The 21,405-nt window shown below is 35.7% G+C and overlaps 1 protein-coding gene and 1 non-coding gene across 3 annotated transcripts in view; one reads left to right on the plus strand and one right to left on the minus strand.

The window, feature by feature from the left end:
* The window catches only part of LOC145660563 (uncharacterized), a 385,653-nt gene extending 372,792 nt beyond the window's left edge, over positions 1-12,861 (plus strand). For both annotated transcript variants that reach the window (XR_014126833.1, XM_081725785.1), the window contains one exon: positions 12,277-12,861. Coding sequence is in view for 1 of the 2 variants with exons in the window: in XM_081725785.1 (XP_081581911.1) it covers positions 12,277-12,338 (62 nt within the window). In the remaining variant the exon portion in view is untranslated. The remainder of the gene's footprint in view (positions 1-12,276) is intronic.
* On the minus strand, positions 9,134-9,207 carry TRNAT-AGU (transfer RNA threonine (anticodon AGU)). The gene has a single exon. It is a non-coding gene; the product is annotated as a tRNA-Thr (tRNA).
* Positions 12,862-21,405: the final 8,544 nt, after the last annotated feature.

Consider the following 21,405-nt stretch of genomic DNA (forward strand, 5'->3'; position numbering starts at 1 on the left):
GAAGTTCTACATATGACATTGTGTACCAACGTTTTAATAATAAAGTTGTCTAAGACTAAAAATAGAAAAGAAGAAGATAATCATGTCTTGCAAATTTAATGATCCACAACATTTTGTTCTTGGGAGGGAAAGGTTGGAGCAGAGGGGTTTTTAACGTTAAAGATTGCGCTGTGACACCATTTATTAAAGAAAGTGTTTTTTACGAGAGTGTCATGTAGTGACAATTTGATTTATTTCAGCTCCGGTGGAAGAGGGACTTGGCCAACTCTGGAGGACTAACCACCCGGAAATATTCATGAAAGAACTAATTAATTGCTGTTACTAATTAACGAATAACCACGCCTTTTCTTAAGTGTACATGTGTTTGACCCAGAGTTTTGCTATCAACAAAATTCCACATTGTTTACCATTTCTTTCCTTCTTCTTCGTCTTCTTCTTTTTCTCACTGAAGATCAGATAAGTTATAAGATTTTGTCAACAGTTAAGAAGTTAGTATTATTTAGAAAATTAATGGCAGTGATTATGCATTTACACTTCGGTAATTCTACTTCTTTTAAAAAATAACCTTGAAAGAGAAAAATATTTTTGTAAAAAAAAAAAAAAAAAAAAAGTGTCACTATTATTCACGCTTTATCTGCACGTGATACAGCACTTGTAAATGGTAAACACAGCTCTTGTAAGTTTCCACGAAAGGTAAATGATTCTAATGGGCATTGGAAGTTCCGATCTGTTTATGCTTACGAGTAGGAAGATGGGTATCATTTGATAATATGGATTATATAGGCTGAGTGCTGTATTAAAATCTCATTTCGCTTCCGTGTTTCGTGGAAGACGTATGCTATTAAAAAGATAAATAACTGTGTTATGAACCAATAAGTAGTTTGTTATGCGTATTGCTCTTACTAGTTCTTACATTATCAGTTGCCTTTACTATTGCAATTCTGTTATGTACTTGTACTTTTATGATCTGATAAGATAGGTTCGTTATCACAGTGTTGATTCCATGATTGTGCGAGGATCCGTTTGCTTTGTGGTACTCCCTCCTTCACCTCTAACTCTCCTTAAAATACAACATTAGAAGAATGATGAAAGTTCCGGGAAAACGTAGTTAGCAAGATAAGTCTGAGCAAATTCGATTAAAAAAAGAATTTCCGACCTGTGAGATTTAGTAAATAATATGAGGGTTACGAAGCTAATCTTTGCTATATGTACACCGGAAGAAAACATCTCTTTCTAAAAATAGGCTTAGTAACGCCTTATTCAGCTGATAAGCAATGCCACAAACACATTTAATATACTACGCACATATGTATGTAAAAGCAAATGATTCATGCCTCTTAGGTTGCGTGTATGAGTAAATGTGTTGATGTTGGTATTGCTATTATGTAGAAGTATTACTAAAGGGGGTAGGTGTGTGGTTGTTGGTCAAAGCGAAATTTTTCCTTCACTTTTTTCATATTTAAAAACTATTTAGAAAGAATTTTTGTCAAGTTAGGCAATCTCATATCTTTAAAAATTTCATTTTAATTATACCATAACAGCAATGGCGGCCGACTATGATTGGTATATCATGAGTTTACAATTTATGGCTAGGTTGGCGTTGATATTGTGGACTTCAAATATTGTTTTACACTTTGCATAACAGAAAAACTGCAGCTGAAACTAATGTTTCAAATGCTTCCTAATAAAGAACTAAAGGCAATGCAATTTTTTCTTTGTTAGCCAATAAATAGTATAAAATACGTTGTTTTTGTTTATTTTAATTTAGCGTATTTTTTCAGCATCGAGGCTATGCGTGACGTGGATCTAAATGTTTAAGGTTGAATCGTAACCATCCTAAAGCGTTCAAATTTTAATGTTACTCCATCGGGATTGAACCCAGGACCACGCGTACAAAATATTCCAGCGCTTTAGCCATGTGGGTATAAAGATATACATACATTTTTCATTTCGATTTCGCTTACATTAAAAGTTGGCGAAACCTTTAAAATAAACAGTGATTAATAAAACACTGACACGCAAGACACGAAAATCATTACGCAAAGACGCCCAGGATAGAAGAAACTGGAGAAAAAGAATTAAAGGTGGAAAAGCCAACACTATATAAACGTGGAAAAGGGCAGAACAAAAAAATGCAGCTTACTTTCTGCATTCGATTTTATTATGTTTTACTTCCACATATGTTCTTCAATCAATTAGTTTCCACGATTTCTACTGGACGATTTTTTTAAAGTACAAGTTATCATTGTTTAATATTTTTTTCTCATTCACTACGAAAGCTAACGACTTGAAACGTCTCATTGATGTTTGGCATATAACGGGTTACGTTGTGCTATTTTTTTTTCTGCCTCGCCGACAGTATTGTTATCCAATTCTTACAAATATTCGAAAAAAAAGGAATTTTCGAGACAATTTTGGAAATTTCTCTTTCTAATTTCCCTATCATATGCATTACTATGTACCATTCGAAAGACCAGTCCGTTACCTTTCCAACGCTCTATAGAATTTGTCAGAACGGGAATTACATGCCGAGTAAAAAATAAATACTTTTCTGTAGGGAGGTGTCCAAAATAGTTAACCCTGCAACACGTGCACGGATTTTTGTGTCATGGATAGTCGTGTGGGTTACCACTGTTGGCCATAAGCAGGAGCGTCTATTTGCCATTTGAAATTGTCTTTTGCTTCATAATAATTTACTTCTGCCACATAATAATTTCACAACTGTCTTTACTATCACTATCATCAACACGTGTCAGTGATGCCTGCCGCCCGGAATTCTCAGTCACGTCTTCTGAATTTTCACTAATCATTTTTGAGTCCGAAAAATGCACTTCTTTGCTCTCAAAATGTTCTTCACCATTACCATCCCCATCTAGAAAACATTCCTCATCAGAACTTGCATTTTGCAAACTTATTGACCATCTGTTCAACACTCAAACTATGATGAAAAATCTTTTGACATTTTAGAATACTCATGATAGCAATAGTCGCGTGGGCTACAGATGTAGCCCGCCATGACACTTTCAAGCAGGATAACAATGAGAAACTTTCGATTTTACGTTCGACCACACACAAAACGCGCAGAATGATAGTTGATAGAAAGGTACACGGACACCCCTTTTATTAGCATTTCGAACTACACTGCTCCACAAAACTTAAGCAACTCGAAGAAAGTGGCAGAAAATAAGACGACACGATCACTGCAGCAAGTATAATGAACAAACAGACGGTCCAGATGCACAATGCAACACAAGTGAGGACGAACAATACAGTTAGGATGTACAGAGTGGCCAAAAAGTTCAGCACAACGATACCTCAACAGGTGAAGCTGGATTGTGAGAGGGCATAGGCAGTCAATATGGCGTGTGACTACCACGAACAGCTATACAGGCACGACATCTGGCCTCCATGCTGCAAATCAGAGTGTTGATTAAGTCTTGCGGCAGATGGCGCCACTCCTAAAGGAGAGTTGTTTGCAGGTCAGGGAGAGTGCGTGCTGGTGGACTGCGCTTCGCTATTCGCCGCCCAAGAGCATCCCATACATGCTTGATGGAATTCAAGTCCGGCGAATATGCAGGCCATGAAATACGCGTAATGTCTTCGCTCTCCAGATACTCGGACACAAGATGTGCACGGTGTGGGCGGGCATTGTCATCCATGAACAGGAATTCTGGGCCAAATGCTCCGCGGAAATTGCGCACATGTGTATTGAAAATTTAATCCCGGTACCGTTGTGTTGTCAAAGTGCCATGTTGCACAATATGGAGGTCCATTTCCCCATCCAGCATTATTCCACCCCACACCATAATGGAACCACCGCCATAGCACGGCCGTTCAGCAATGAAGTTTGGATGATAGCGTGTTCTGGCTCTCTCCACACTAAAGTCCGACCAGAATCAGACAACAGGCTGAATCTCGACTCATCGGAGAACATGACACGCGCCCACTGGTGTTCCTCCCATGCAACATGTTCCTGACACCATGTGTAACGCACACGTTTGTGCTCCAATTTCAATGGCACACACAGCACAGGCCTTCTTCAATTCAGTTCTGCTCTATTGAGCAGCCGACGAACAGTTTCACGACTCACGCGTTGTCCTGTAGCCTGAAACAATTCATTGGCCAGTTGAGAGCATGAAGCTTGACGGTTACGTTTGGCCGATATTGTGAGAAATCGTTATCGACGGTAGACGTCTTCTTCGGACGACCTCCTCCATGACGTCTACTGACTTCACCTCCAGTTTGGAAGCGACTCTACAGACTCGACACACTTTTTTTCACGTTGAATTCCTGCGCCACTTCCACTTGCGATCGGTCCAATTCCAATCGCCCAATTATTCGCCCGTCAAAGTCACTGAAATGTCGTCTATCAGCCACTGCAAGGTGTATACTCTACACAAGAACCACTAACTCAATGCTTGGAGCATCGGACACTACTGGGCTGCGGTGTACGCCTCATGGCATAATGTGTTCACTGCGCTTGCAACGGTTCTGCTTATGCGATAGAGTGGGTGCTCGCCTTGCCTATGTGTCTCTATGTATGTGCATGCCACTAACCAGTGTTAATGGGCCCCACACGTCACTTAAACAACGTTCTGTCGGGTTGCTTAAGTTTTGTGGAGCAGTGTACTTTGTGGCAAGGAAAACAAAAACTCTGGGCTACAATGGTAGCCGCGCGCGCGTATTGTGTATTGCAGGGTTAACAACCATCTCAGGGAGGTGTCCATAGTCTAAGCAGTATGGTTTTCTGCTTAGAATCATCCATACTATCAGCACCCAAACTATTTCCATTTCCTTGTGAATCACCCTGTGTATATATACACAGTGGAAGATCCAGGATATGATCAATGGAGGGGCTAAACCATAGTTTGCCGCTTTATCCAATGTGAAGCAGGATTGAAGCCCATTTTATCCAGTGTATACCTGAGCGTCAAGGGGGAGGGGGCTATAGCCCCTTGGATCCACGCATATCTATCTATCTATCTATCTATCTATCTATCTATCTATCTATCTATCTATCTATCTATATATATATATATATATATATATATATATATATATATATATATATATATATATATATATATAAATGCTTTCATGCCAGAAAAAAATGTACTCATAACAGTTTCCTTATACCAAAAAAAAAAAAAAAAATGTGCTGTCTTCCTTTATTCAGACTGTGGGTAGACTCTCACTTCTACCTAAGTAGAACCTTAAATTACAAAAACTAAGTACTATAAATCACTACCGACTGATTTCATGATGACAGTATTTTCTATGTATTCAAGTCTTAGCTTATAAAATTTGATTTAGCTGTTTATAAGCAAAGCTTGCTTACATATGTTGTATAGTATGTATGCTTTTCTACCTTAAAATAATCTTCACACCCCACTCTTTCTGTTTATCCCAGTTCTAATTATTGTGCTATACAAAATAAAGGGGAGGAAAGAAACACCTCAAATTGGAAAGACGTTATGTTGTCAACACTAATTTACTGATTCTGAGTAGATACGCTTAAAAGTAGAGAAAATTATAAATTCTATCAGCATACAATTAAAAAGTCAACTACCTCTCTGAAAAGTTCTGTATTTTCAGCTATAGATCTGATTAAATCAAACTTATGTTGGAATCTTCTTTGGTTAATTGAAATCTTTATTTGAAACCCAAATATTAAGATTTCCAATGTTAGCTTGGTAAAGTAGCACCTGAAGAGAACTGGGTGGACAGTTATTTTCAAACACTACTGAATGTTCATTGATGATATAGTTATTACTAAGGCCCGGATTTTTATGTAGTACAAAGTACCGAAATATGTACATAAATATGTAACAAAAATCAATGAAATATGTAAGAAATATGTTAAAAATATGAAAATATGTAAAAATATTTTTTCGAGTTTATTTTGTGTCTGTGCTATTTTCTTAGCTAATATATATACTCTAACATCTTTCTGTAATAACTTCCTACAGATACGTACAAATTTTCAAGAGAAACAAATGAAAATATGTATCAAGAAAGTAAAAAATCACATTATTGAACATAAAAAATATTGATTTTTTTTTTAGCTTCTCGCTAACATTTGCAATCCACCCGAAATTACTTGGAATGTACGCTAGTGAACATTGAACAACAGGATTTTCGAATGCACTTTGAGAATCACGCACTGCTGCACTGAACTCTGCAGGAAATGTGGTGACAACTGACTTTACAGCATCAAAATTTTCATTGTAGATGTTAACAGCCTGTATCCAGGTGCCCCACCGTGTCAGTACCGGTGCGGTGGTAGCGACATATTTGGTAGCATATTGTTGTAGCACTGCACACGACCAGGGGCTTTCACAAAAACTTTCTTAGTAGAAGACACAAGCTCATTGACTTCAGGGAAGTTGATCTGCACTTCCTCTGCTACACGATGTAATCCATGGACCAAACAGCACATATGAATGAGGTTTGGGTAGAACACTTTAAGCGCATCGGCAGCTCTTAACATGTACGCCGCAGCATCAGAACACATCAGAAGCACTTTTTCTGCAGGAACACTTTCTGGCCACATCACTCTCAGTCCATCATTTACGAAACGTGCAACTGTGGAATGGTTTGTTTTGTCCAAAACTTTTGAACAGATCAGAAATGGTCGTGATGGAGTATCAGGGTCAAGCTTTTCTACTACCAGATTGGCAATGAAACGTCCTAATACGTCTGTAGTTTCATCCACCGCAAACCATATATGCGAATCACCAATTTCAGCTCGAATGTGTTTGATAGTATCTTCATAGCACACATCCAAATAATTCTTGCGGATAGTAGATTCGTCAGGAATGTGTCTCTTGCAATATTTTTCCAAAAAGGACGCGAACTGTGAGACTTGCAATTTATACCACGGTATGTCTGCTGCTATGAACGCAGTGGCAAGGTCTTTGTAAAATTCACTGCTGTTTTCAGATGCTGGTTTTGTTTTGGTTTAAAGTTTTTGCTTTGTGGCACGCTGTAACACCTTGTTTTTCATGTGAATAGCTGTTTTCGTGTTCTGGTCCAATTGCGACTTCCTTGAACAACCCATTTTCTTATCGGATACTTGACAAATACAATTTTACCGTCTGTGGTATAAGCGTCATCCATAGCTATCCACGGTTCCAATTTTGACGCTAAAGAGGAAGCCATCATTGAAAACAAGAAACAAACTGACTCGGTCACAAGCTGCACACTAACAAACCGGTTGCGAAACTGAATATTTTTTCCCTTTGTTTGAAGGAAGAAGTGGCGAAGTAGCCATCGAGTTATACAAAAGCGATTTTTTATTCGATTTAAGAAACAAGTGATAAAACCTAGCCGCTCCAATCACCTCCCTCTCACCGCCATCCCCACCCACATCTGTAGAGGTTGCACATACAAAAAAAAAATTAAAAAAATGAGAGAGCCAGTCAACTGTGTGCGTTTTAGTTTGTTTTGTCGGCACATGTCCAAGTGGCGTCTGCTTGCAAAGGTGATAAGCACAAAAATCCTTATATTGTTTTCTTTCTTTATATATAAAAAACAGATTTTTTTTTCAGGATTGGAAACGATAACTGACGACGTTTCTTTGCATATTGTAGGGTGTATGATTTGTTTTAACCCAGCTTTCCCGCAATGCAAATCGGTTGAACAAAGTGAGAAAAAAATACAGATAATTAAATAAAGTACTTTTTGAGTTATTGTTCCATATATAGGCCTATTTTTATTTGAAGAAAATTAGCGAAAAGGAGCAAGGAAACTGAATTTATGTAAAAATATGTACAGTAGAAGGAAAATATGTAACAGACTTCAAAATATGTAAAAATATGTAACGTGATTTTGGTTTATATGGCTCTTTACTTCGTAATTTGCGAACATTTCATATTTTGACCAGCGTACATACAAAGGAAATAATATGTAAAAACATAAAAATCCGGGCCTTAGTTATTACGTATCTGCTTAGAGTAGTGCTTTTTAGGGTGAAATCAAGAAATGAGACAAAGATTATAAAAACAATTGGGCGCCAATGATCATATCAGATTACTGTGAACGATTTAGAGGGTCCACTTCTTTTGTGGTCTTAGGCTGTCTTCACACTAGGATCTTGTGAGCCGTTCATGTGAATCTGTAATGTGAAGGCATTGAATACTTCTGAGACGCTCAAAAGATCGCGATACCAAAATGTCAGCCATGGAGCCAGAAGAAGCTGCAGTTTTAATCTTGGTGATAAATTGCAAGAAAAAAAGGGAAAGAAGATATAGAACAATGTGGATCCATCCTATAAATCGACCAAGACTGGAAGAATGTTCAGCTTACAGTTTGTTTCCTAAACTGAGTGAAGATGAAAGAAAAATTTTCAATTACTTCAGGATGTCTATGTCTTCGTCTGACGAACTGTATAATAGTATAAAGTGTGCATTTCATCAAAGTAACACTAAAATGATAAAAATTTCAACATCAAATATATGTACATTTTTCTCCATTCCAACTGAGTTCATACTTACGTGTGAAAGGCTCTCATAAGACTGCGTGTTATTTTCCTCCCCGCCAACAGCCCGCTCGAGCCAGCGACTGGCGGGGTGATTTTTAAAGTAGCTGAGAGCCGCGCCTTACTTGCACCGAACTGTATGTGTGAAGGCGAACATTAAAGACAATGCAAAGCTAGCAGTTGCAGCTCAGGCGAGCGGCTCACAGGATCCTAGTGTGAAAGCTACCTTAGTCTCATTTCTTCATTTTATCCCACAAAAATATCATCTCTTTTGTGCTTGTATTTTACAAAAACCTGAGATGTTTTCACATTCAATCTGTTCTTTACGTTTATTGTAGTTTCACGATTTAAAAGGAAACTAATTTACCGAGAGAATATTATACTGTATGTACTGATATATCTTTAGTAGAGAACAATAAATTATGTAAAAATATCGTATTGTCATCGGGTTTACATGTCTGTACAAAATTTCAGACTTCTAGTTAGTATGGAGAGGCGTGAAATAAAAGTTCTAAGATTTGCGTCTAGAAACAAACAAAAATAGAGAAGAGACCTAATAAAAAGCAATTAAAAGAAAGAAAGAAAAATTATATATATTTGATACACTATTAGATATATTGAAAACCACAAATCACTAAAGTAAAAAATAAGAAAAGGCACCGGAGGGATTCGAACCCTCGATCTCCTGTTTACTAGACAGGCGCTTTAACCAACTAAGCCACGGCGCCATAGAACAGGCACTCTACTAAACTGTTTTTCTCTGGTAGATATTGTTCGTATAACCCTTCCTAAAATGAAATGAAATGAAAATGAAATCTTTAAGTTTTACGTCCCACGGTTATGCCGGTTAGGCTAAAGGAGACGGTGATGATGAGTAATGAATGAAATGGTGGAATGAAGAAAGTGGGAGGAAACGGGAGAACCCCGAGAAAACCCACGCACACGGTGTTTGTCCACCACAAAGTTCACTTGGCGGGGGCTGGGATCGAACCCGGGACCCCAAGCACCAGAGGTGAACGCTCTACCACTGAGCCACCGCGGCCCCCTTCCTAAATGAATTAATATTATTAAAGTATATTATTATTATTATTATTATTATTATTATTATTATTATTATTATTATTATTATTATTATTATTATTATTATTATTATTACTAGCAGTAGTAGTAGTAGTAATAGTAGTATATAGGGTGGGTAAAAATATCAGTGTTGAAAAGTATTAATTGATGTATTTATTCTATACTACTAGAACTACTGAAATTTGGACAGAAAACGTCTTTATCACTTTCGAATTACATATCCTAAGGAGGGGCGAAAGGAAGGAGGTTCAATCTTGATGCTAGAATAATACCCGGAGTACCGAGAGTAGGAGATAAAATTCAATATTAACTCTTCATTAAAAACAAACGAAAATGAATTTCAGCGAAAGGTTTGTCCATTTTTGGTTATATCTTATTATATTATTCATATGCACACACACGTATTTAATCGAATAAATCTAAAGAAAAAACCTACAAATCACATAAAAACTCTAAATAACCATAAAAATCGTATCACAATATACCCTTTTGAGGAAAGAAAGAAAAAAAACAAAGAGAGAGAGTTGCTTTCGCGAAATATCAATAGTTTCTGAGAAAACTTCTATGAACCATTATACTCCTCTACGGGTTATTGATTGTTTTGTTTATTAATAAATAATAAAATTAAATGAAATATCCATAGAATCTATGAAGATATTCAATGGGGATTCATCAGAAATGGTTGAATGGAATAAGAAATAATCTTAGGATATCTATATATATAAAAGAGAACGCACAAAATCCTTTGTCCGCTCATCACGCTAATACGGCTGAACCGATTTCTTTCATTTTTGGGGGGTTGTTAGGATTTGGACCCTAGATGGTTTTTATCATATCACTTTAATTTTCAATTACCAGTGTCTTGAGATAATTGACCAATCAGGTGTCAATACGTACAAAAAATCCTTTGTTCGCTCATCACGCTAATACGGCTGAACCGATTTCTTTCATTTTTGGGGGGTTGTTAGGATGTGGACCCTAGATGGTTTTTATCATATCACTTTAATTTTCAATTACCAGTGTCTTGAGATAATTGACCATTCAGGTGTCCATACGTACAAATCCTTTGTTATTAGTTCATCATAGGTATAAAAATAAACGTATTTATATGCAACCCGCATGACCCTGTGACTCGGCGGGTTAACATAACTGACAGGCGCTATAAATCACTTGAAAGCGAAAAAGTAAAAATTATCTAAGTAACAAAGTTTATTGCGTTCCGGGATGACCGCAGCGAAGCGGGGCGGGTTGGGGTGACCGCAGCGAAGCGGGGCGGGTTAACATAAATGACAGGCGATATAATGTTAACATTTACTGCAATCTACTATGGTTTTTATCATATCACTTGAAAGCGAAAAAGTAAAAATTATCTAATTAACAAGGTTTATTGCGTTCCGGGGTGACCCCAGCGAAGCGGGGTGAACGCTGCTAGTATGAAATATATGGGGAAAATTTCTCGGATTTTGAGTGATTGTTACTTTTTTTTTTTTTTTTTTTTAAATAAATGCACAAAAGATTATACTGGAAAATTCCATTAGTAAAAGCTACTTGAAAGCTATAGGGAAAGGTTCGGTAAACAAGTCACCTGTTCTGTAAATCAGTAGACGATAGATCCGTATTTAGGATGAAAATTTTCCAAAGAAACAGTACAATACAACTTTCCATTTGAAGGTATTAACTATTTCAAGAAGTGATAACCGATAAGTTTCTACGTATGATCGGAACTTTAAGCCCAAAAGTTATCAGATATAGTAAAAACAGAGATAACATGTGTTTTACAATGAAGACAACTTTAGGGCTCTTATTTAATTCGTTTTTTCGTCACGTAGCTCTTAAGAGGGTTTGATTTCTTTTCGTAATTGAATTTTATTTAAATATGTATACGTGGAAAATATACATATTTAGATAAAAAATTGTTTAAAACTAAAGTGGCTAGTTAGAGTAGGTTATGCTGTATGAAAAATTGTTACTTTCATAATTTTTTTAATGTCATAATGCTAATAGGTTATATCCATTATCGAGTACTTTTTGATCTGAAACTACGATGATGCAGATTACTTGTGAAGGGATTCTTCGCACTTACTAGAACAGCTACCTTCGCAGCCACGGAAGGGAAGGGAATGAGAAAAGATATTCTGGAAACTTGTTATTTTATAAGTGAAGTATCGTCAGGTAAGAGTGCCCACCCCTCCAAGAGTTTGGGTTGAACACCTCAAATTTACCATTCTCACCTTCCAAATTTACTACTCACCTCCAAACTTACCTCTTTCCAGATTTACAATTCTTCCCCCAAATTTGCTATTCCTACCCACCCCATGAGCTCCCTCGTGCCTATACGAGGCCTGTCAGCAAAGTAACCGACCATGGTCTCGGAAGACCAATACACTCACCTTACGTTTTCTTCGTCCTAATTCGCTTCAAACTCGATTCCTCCTGCTTCCACGCAACGAGTTTGGTAACATTTCTTTCAATGGAGAAAGTAAGTAATTTCGGTTCTCGAACAGCGTTACGGAATGGATTATGTTTGTGATCCGACGGTCCACTGTAATAATTTGTTAATTAATATTTAAGGAAGTTATTTTGTACATTCACTCTGTTTCTACCATAGAGTTACTACTTTTAACACTATGGTGTTAGAAGTAGTAACTCTATGGTTTCTACACTGGAAAAGAAAGAGTAAATGAGATTGTGATAGGAAGTTTCATATTCTTTTTCAGATTCATTTAGAATCACTTCAATAGTAATGAAGAAAGATCATCAAATGAAGTACACGCCATGAATTCAAAATGTAACCCATACATCATTCCAATATATTCAGATTTATTCTGCAATTGCAGTCGGAACAGAGAGGAAATGAGAAGACATTGGTTATTGGAGGTTGAAAATCGTGGTGTGCAACAGAAACGGAAGTGGAAAAGACTGAATGACAGGATCAGTGTATTAGAAAACGAAGAAATTGAATTGTTTTCCTATACCATATGTGCACATGTCTGATGCGTTCAGTGCGTCGAAGTTAATGTATTGTAAAGAGTTTTTTTTTCTTTCTTGACACGAGAAACAAGCCTTCTATTATGTCGTGAGTTTGTAATGTCACAGTGTATTCTTGACGAAGGATGACTGTGGCTATGTCTATTGCAGAAGGATTGTGTTTTATAGATATTTACACATATTCGTTTGAGATATGACTTAGTTGTTCATTTTGCAAGTTGTTAATGTGTTTGTAGTGATTTCGTCAACTCTGTGATTTTTCTGTATTTGAAATAGTTTTTGTTAAAGTTGTTTGAAATAAACATATATATGTATTCGAAATGGTAAATCTTTGTTCTATCAACAAGGTCTTCTCTATTTATATCACATTTTATGCAAAAATTAAGTGTAAGTATGGAAACAGTGTCAAATGTTCTATATAAAAGGGGTATTTCTTTCTTGATAAGATCCTTTCCGCAAAATGCGAAATAGGCCAAATGTGAATTTGCATTTCACCTAAAATGGCAAACGTCATTTTTATCTGTGAATGACAGCTGATAAACTGAAGGCGAAATGGGATTTAGGCGAATTGATGAGTAAATCCACCGATTTGCTCCTTCCCCTAAGAAATTAAAGCTAGTCACTGATGTTAACTTTGCAGTTTGAAGATTTCAAAGCAGAAATCCATTCCTGCCAATCCAAACATTCAAAGTTCAAAAATTCAACGAATCTTATCTTGAAATATTAGCAAAAAGAAAAAAATGTTTCTTTGATACTTTGGTCAACTTTTTGTGGAAAATTTGTCGTAATCACCAATAGTATGCTACCATATTCGACTTTTAGTGTACCGAAAATCAAAATATTGTGCATCCCTAAGTAAAGTAAGAAATAAAGAACAACTCACTTTAAAAGCTATAGTAATAGTCAGTTAGAAACAAGATTGGTACGTGCCGAGCCAGGAAAGGAATGAAAAAAGAATATTTTCTTGAAATGAACAAATTTTTCTCAAATATTTAGAATATCAATTGTAAAGATGTATTGTCACTTGGAAATTATTAAGTCATTCTGTTGAAAACCGACTTACGTAACAATTTTTAAGAACAGTCAGCCTAAAAGATTGTATTAGATAACAGGACTTTCCTGTCAAACTTCTGCAGTTCGCAAAATTCCTTTCTTCCTCCAAAATATATATTGGTATTTAAATTTACACAATGGTTCTCAACTCTAATACCTTTTAAACTCGGTGTACAGACTTGAATAATTCATCATTGTTCTTGTATAAATGACACATTTTTATATATTTTAAATAAATTTAAAAAGTATCAGTTTCAACTATCTTTTTCTCTCGAATACTTTAAAATTTTTATGATACACTTTGTGTCATGACCCGTACCCAATTTTTCAAAAAGCTATTCAACCAATTTTAGCAGTACTTTTCGAAATTGTTAACTGGTCCATCTTTTCTGTTTAACTTCGCATACGGGACTGTTTAAAATATATTTAATGTAAGAAAAGATTAGCAAATATATTAAACTGTGCTCAAGAGCATTCGGAGAAAACAGCTTCATATTGAAAAGTAATATGTCAATGTGTTTGAGGCGTAAAATTTTCAATAAATTTATTTTCCCTGTTTTGGCATCTGGATCGGATATGGACACTAATAAAATCAGATATTCACCGCAAACTACGCAAGGAGAGATACATATTAGGAATCAGTCGCAAAGATTAATAAATAAATAAATAATCAGAAAGATGACAAAAGTGGCGATATTATCGTGAATGTACACTCTGGTAAAAACAGTAAAAAGGAACATCCTAAACTAAAGGCTAATGAACTTTTTACAGTAAGAAATGCTACATACTATTTTATCATAGGCAACTAACAATGCTTTGCTGTTGTACAAGTTGCATAGAAGTTAGGGAATGTCGTGGATTTTAAATGAAACAATAGTTATCGCTACCTGTGAAAATGTTAACAGATTTATTGTATTAATAAATTTGACCGGGAGAATCATTGTAACTATTTATTGCAAAACGCAGTGTTCAAAAATCCGTTTTCATGCAAGAATTATTGTCTGGAACAACGTACAGACGGAAAGACTAACATTACGATCTTACAAGACCCACTACAGTGTGAACCTAATGAAGGGACTGAAGTGACTGTGGGTTGGACATAATGCAAGAATAAATTAAGATCGATGGACAGAAGCAATTCTTGACTGGATACCAAGAAACGGCATAGGAAACGTCCTTATTAAAGGTGATATGACGAAATTCAGAAACACTGCAGACTAAGGTCGAAGATAATTACCAACTTCAACCAGCAGTGGATTGACAATTGATGACTGTAATGATGATTATGATGACGATTAATATGTGTTTGTGGCATGCGTGTTGTATGACATTGAACTCAAGCGTAAGATCGAAAGATAAATATATACTATAGTTCAATATCGTTAATCATGTCATCATTACTTAGCAAACTCAAGAGCAGACATTTATCTAAAAAAGCTATGACATGGTGATTCAAAGATATTAAAACAACACAGTTCCATGCACCACGACACGTGAGGCAAACGCTGCCGTGATCTCACATGTTGGATGATGTTTGTCGCTGGTGAAAAATAGCAACAAGTGTCGGGCAAAGTTCCAACTGCATAGCATCTGTCATCGATTCCTCTCGAAACAATACAGACATTACAAGAGGTGTCACGCTTCTTGCATAATGCTTGGGAAACGAACTGGAAACTTCCCTTGACATTGAACGATTTAATCACGTTTTCAAACCAATTTAATTCATTTGAGTAAAATAGCATCCATAGAACATGGCTTTTTTTTTTCACGCTCTGCTATCATAGCAAATAATTTTTATGTAGCCGTAGCAAGATATTATATGATAATTATATATAAAGCAGTTTATGATGAATATTTTGTTTCCGTTATGCATAAAGCTTTGCTTAAGATGAGGTGAGAGTAGGTTTATTGAATTACCCATAAATTTTAAAATAATGGGAAAATAAGAAACAGTATTAAAAGTTTAAAATTTGCACAGCAGTCTAGTTAAGGCTACCATCCGCAGAAAAGAACCACGATAAGTTTCCCGATTTCTCTCCCCCCCCCAAAAAAAAGTTTCTTCAGTGATTTTAGCAATTTTTTTCTTATAGATACAAACTGTATTTACTTAACATTTACCAGGTTCAAGTTGATTTTAAATTAATGTCTAACTCTAACAAGTCTTAATTCTTGTTCTAAATAGCAATTACTGAAATTTGGGGGAAGGGGAAAATATGACTAAATTCGAACCCCAACTTTGACGACCAGTAACTCGGAAATTAAAAGGTCTGCATACCAAATGCAGTATTTGTCCATGCTATATCTGTGACAAATTTGGTTAAGATGGGATAAGTTCTAACCATCGCGTACTCTTACATACAAACTCAAACTTTCATGTTCCATAACTTTGGAACCAAAGATCTGGAAAAAGAAATATTTCTCTTCCATACTAAACACATCAAGGTCTATCTCCGTGCCAAATTTAGCTCAAGAGTCTTAAGTTCCTTGTGATTTTTATTTAAAATTTCAACTGCAAAGCAAAAAGAATACTAAGAAAAGGTATTGAAATCTGTAAGTGGTAATGGAGGATCATCTTTCAATTTAAACAAATGACCGGAAAACCTTAACAAACATTGCGTTACACATGAGGTAAGCTACTATGTCACTGCAAGTCTCAGTTTATATATTTTTTTCTTTTATCAACTAATCATTCATATGTTTCCACAGTTATTTAGCTTCCAAGCGTACTTCTTTGTCTCTCCAACCTGAATTTTCACTGGAATATCTGGACGTTGAGCAACAGAGTTGTAAATTTGTTGAGACATCATTTTCCTTCGGATTAAATTTTCTCACAATGATTCCTTTCACGGAATCAGTCGCTAGTCTGTTGCATTTCTGTGTCCACTGTGCGTTAAACCGAGAAGTAACCTCTCAATGCCAGCGTTGTACAAGGCTATTTAAAAAAAAAAAAAAAAATCTTCTAAACAGAAAAAATCCCGGAATCTGTGAGCACTGTCGAAATAATGCAGCCACTTCTTGCGAACACCAAAATTACCGAAAGTACTACAGATAGCAGCAAACTATTGAAAAGAGCGTATCCAGTGCGTCGTGTTTGATTAACCAATCAAGCCTTCAAGAGTACTCATTACCCACTGAGGAACAGAGTTTCATGACGAAAATTGTGTAACTGAAATTTTATCGGGTTGAGAAAAGATAGTTGAAAACACGTGAACTAATTAGCACGCAAATTTATGAACAAAAACAGAAAAGGAAAAAATGTTCAAGTAAAACATGACAACACTTTTAATTGTTGTACGCAAAGGGTTGGATGAGAATTTTAGGTCAGAACCAAAATATGTAGAGGTGCATCATAGGTAGGTGGGAACTCCTGAGTTAATTCCAATTTAAAAAGGTGTACTACTGAAATCATACTTTTTATTGAATGAACTACAATAGTTGCAATACATTACTTGTAGATTTTGGTCCCGATCGGAAAGGAGAGAAATAGCACATGTTGTAGATTAAAGTGGCTTAACATTAGAAGAATTTGGGTCAGAAATATCACAAGCAAATATGTTCACGTTAAAACAATGTGTCAAAATTTCCAAAACGCCAGAAAGACACAAATTTGCATCAAGAGCAACGGGACCTTTCATCTGATGAACACAGGTCAATAAAACCTTGCGTAAAGAAGACATGAGTCAAAACGGTCACATATCAGAAGAGTCAGAATCAAAAGAATCCTCTTATCTCAAAATATTGAGGCAAAACTGTAGTCTCACGTTATAACATCACAAATATATTTTTTTAAAAAAATGTCTCAAAGAAACCTGGTCAAAAAGTAGATCCGCAGTTATTACAAAACTTTTTACGGATTACATAATACCTTCGTCCGATCATTATTTGGCATGATTGGTAGGTACAGGCAGAGCCGTAGCTAAGGGGGGGCCAGCGGGGCGCCCGCCCCGGGCGCTGATAGCAAGGGGGCGCCGAATGAGCAAGGAGAAAGAAAAAGTTGTGTTGGACATGAATAAAAGACGAGTCGCCCCCAGAAAGTATTGGCGCCCTATTAGATCAATATTGCTGTCGGTTATCAATGAAATACGTAGATTCCTTAAAAATTTTCTTGCTCGCTTCGCTCGCAATCCGAAAGTTTAAATAAGTCTCAATAAGTTTTTACTTATTACTTAAAGAGTTATAGATGATTTCTTAATGACATGTGATATACAAGGTGCCGAGTAATGACTTATAGTGTACGCAGGAGCATTTTCAAAATCAGAAACGAGCAAAGTCGTGTTCGGCGTTTTGACAGTGATGAGTTTGCTTAGTTCAAAACGTTTTTCTACCCCTGGGGGCCGCACTGCGTGTGTTTTCTTGGGGTCTCCCGTTTCCTCCCACTTTCTTCATTCCACCATTTTATTCGTTACTCATCATCACCGTCTCCTTGTGCCTAACCGGCATAACCGTAGGACGTAAAAATCAAAGATTTCATTTCATTTTTTTCTATCCAATCCGATTAATCACGACGCACACTAGCGCAAAAGCACTGAATTCTTGGCAAAAATAAGAATTCGCAATATGAAGCAGAAAATTGAAAGAAAACCAATTAGTTTGGTGTGTGCAGTGGCTACAATAATGTTATTTCGACATTATTTTATTAAAAACATAGAGTTTTACATCATAAGAGGAAATATTCCTTATATTTGCGCCTAAATAGCATAACAGATTATATGATTGGCATAAACAAACGCGTGGGCAATATGCTTTGATTTGGCAATTTACGATTGGCTTACATTCTTACGCATGAAAGGAAAAAGTGTACTTATTCTTTTTACAACTGAAGAGTAATAAAATTGAAAAAAAGTTCTTGCTTCTCAAAATTATTTCAAAGTTGTGGAGGATTCGTTATGACAATGAAGATGCAAGGACGCTTCAATACATAAAAATTATCTCATCGCAAGTTCTCGATACGAATATATTATCGGATATATTAAACATATTATGATTTATAAGCATCAGTAACCTGTTCAGCTTGTTTTATATATTGCATCGTGCATTACGTGAGCTGATTTCATGGCTTGATTGGAACACTGAGTTGGAGCGAGCGGAGGCTCATTACAGTTGATTTCAATGTCACTTCTGTGCAAGCATCGCATCACAAAAAAACACAATACTGAATTGATCAACACCATTTTAAATATGGTTCTACCTTATGGTCCATAGATTGTTTAGCAAACATTGACGTTTCAAAATATCGCCACCATTAATCACATATGTTTGACTAGAGTTTAGTTCTGTTGGCGAATGCCAGAGAAATATGACTAGATATTGGAAACAAGATGGGTCCTAAGGGGCGAAGCAACAAGTAGGTTGCCGGCAAAATTCCCAGAATCGATCTATATTCAACTTTATCACTACGTGCATGGGGATCACACGTCTTATAACCTAACACTTGCTCTCACATTCATCCCAGCTCAATTCAAAAGCAGCATTGCATCCAAAATGCGGTTTTCCTCAAACATTTTCATGCGCTATATTTCCCAAAAGTGCAAATATGTGCAGGTTTTCTCTTTGCATACAGTAAGAACAATGTTTCCGCTACGATATATTAAAAAATCACAGACATAACATTATTATGCCATATTTTCTACTAAAATGCCATTCTATCGTTTGAGTACAGTTTATATGCTTTCAGTACCACAGCATTTTCCAAATATGATATTAAGTAGGGGATTACCATAGGGATATGATAATGATATTAACATCATTCCAAATATGATTATTGACTACACATCACATCAACATTCTAAATATACAAAACGATACATACATGTGGGTCGTGTCACCATGTTTACCAGCCACTGAATATCTACACGGAATAGTCGCATGCAAAGTCAATTTCCTATCTTCTGTCACTAAGCAGCGCCTCTCCGGCTTCAGTGGATAACCAAAATTACACGTTCCATGAGTTAAGTGTAAACTGCTATCACTTCTTTCCCTGCACACTATTTTATGTGTACACTATTAAGGTTTCATTATAACAAATTATATCGACTCAATCTTTTATTTCATTTTTCGAGTTTTTGCTAAGAATTGCCTGGATTGGCCCCACTGTGCGACGGTGAGAATGAAGGTATGAAAGTGAGAAGAATGAAGAGACACATTCAAGCTGCTGTTTGCGCGGGAATATTAAAAATAAAAGTAAACGAGGGAAACAATAACATTTTCGAACTTCAAGCAGTTGTAGAATAAGGGCTTAAGGGATCAGAACTTAGCCCAACGAAGTTCGACTTTTTTTCAGACACTAATCACTACCAATGATTTATTTTAAAATTCCATTGACATATCAAATGCTTCCAATTTGGAGGAATTTATTGAGGTCATTTTTCATCAACTTTTTATATCGGCACCATATTATTTTGTGTATGCGTGTGTGTTTTTATCTATCTACATACATACAAAACATAAGTACACACATTCTTCATATATGTACGTGTTAGTGTATTTTAATATGTTAATTAATAATAAGTACCTTAAATTCGGAACTTTCATTCATTAAGAAATTAAGTAATTACTATAATTTCAGACATATTTTGGATTTGAAGTACAAACCTTGAACATATTCTTCACTTCTATCGATCAATATTTAGAAATTCACAAAGAAGGCTCCTGAATTTACATTACATTTCACAAAATATTTTTTACCGTTAAGAGATCGAAATTAACATACTATTGATGTGGTCACATACAGAATAAAATTAAAAAGTTTACAATTATTACTGGAAATTAATACTGTCACCCATTTGGAACAATTTAAAAGCACATAGTTTTTAATGTATTGAAATTTCATTTCTTATCAATAGTATGAAACGTTGTAAATAGTAGTAACTTTCCATAACTGTTCTCCTAGTGAATTTGTATACAACCAAAGGTAGTTTTGTCAAGCTTAACAAAAAGTCCAAAATAAGACTCTCGAAAACAGCTCTTATTTGGAAAAGGATACATAATGATCGTTTTTGGTTGTTGTAATGGTCTTTCCAAGAAGATTAATAAAAATTCAGCGTAGCGTAACAACAAAAGCTGCTTTTCTTATATATATAATATAATGATTGGTAGAGTGAGTGTAGGGGCGCTGAATTCTACTTCGCCCCGGGCGCCGAAATCTCTAGCTACGGCTCTGGGTACAGGAAAGATTTAGTGAGAGCCTGGGCAGAAGTTTCACGTCAGAAAGACGTGGAATAAAAAAACGATTGCATTAGAAAGTCATGATTCGAAAGTTATTCGCACGAAAAGAGTTTGTGCAAAACTGTTTTGTATTATAAGGTTCCTGGTGGATACGAACAAATATCAGAAAATCTAACTCATAATAATCAAGGTTAGAAAAGCCAAACACGCGTTTATCAAGGGTCATATTATTTAATGACGAACTTGGTCGTGGGCTTTTCTACAAAACACTGAGAATTTTAATTTATACTCATTGAATCACCTCTATAACTTTCTCAATAAATTTGGGGATAGAAGGAGCATAATGGATAATCTCGATTTTGATCTAAAATACACAGTAATGTTAATTGTACTTAATGGCAATTCTATGAAATTAGATAGTGCGTATGTGATTTAAAACATTTCATTTAATTACACCTATGAGTATAACTTTAATTAGAATAAAATATATATACATATAAAAGAATATTATGGAGTTCTAAGAAACAAATTTTAAAAAAATAAAATATTGGACAGAAAAAGGAAAGAGTATACGAAAAATTACTTCTTTCTATTCTCTTCTATGTAAAAAAATACAAATTAATTCCTAGAATTGCACTCCT

This window comes from Thermobia domestica, chromosome 9, assembly GCF_964235325.1.
Source record: "Thermobia domestica chromosome 9, izTheDome1.hap1.1, whole genome shotgun sequence".
NCBI lineage: Eukaryota > Metazoa > Arthropoda > Insecta > Zygentoma > Lepismatidae > Thermobia > Thermobia domestica.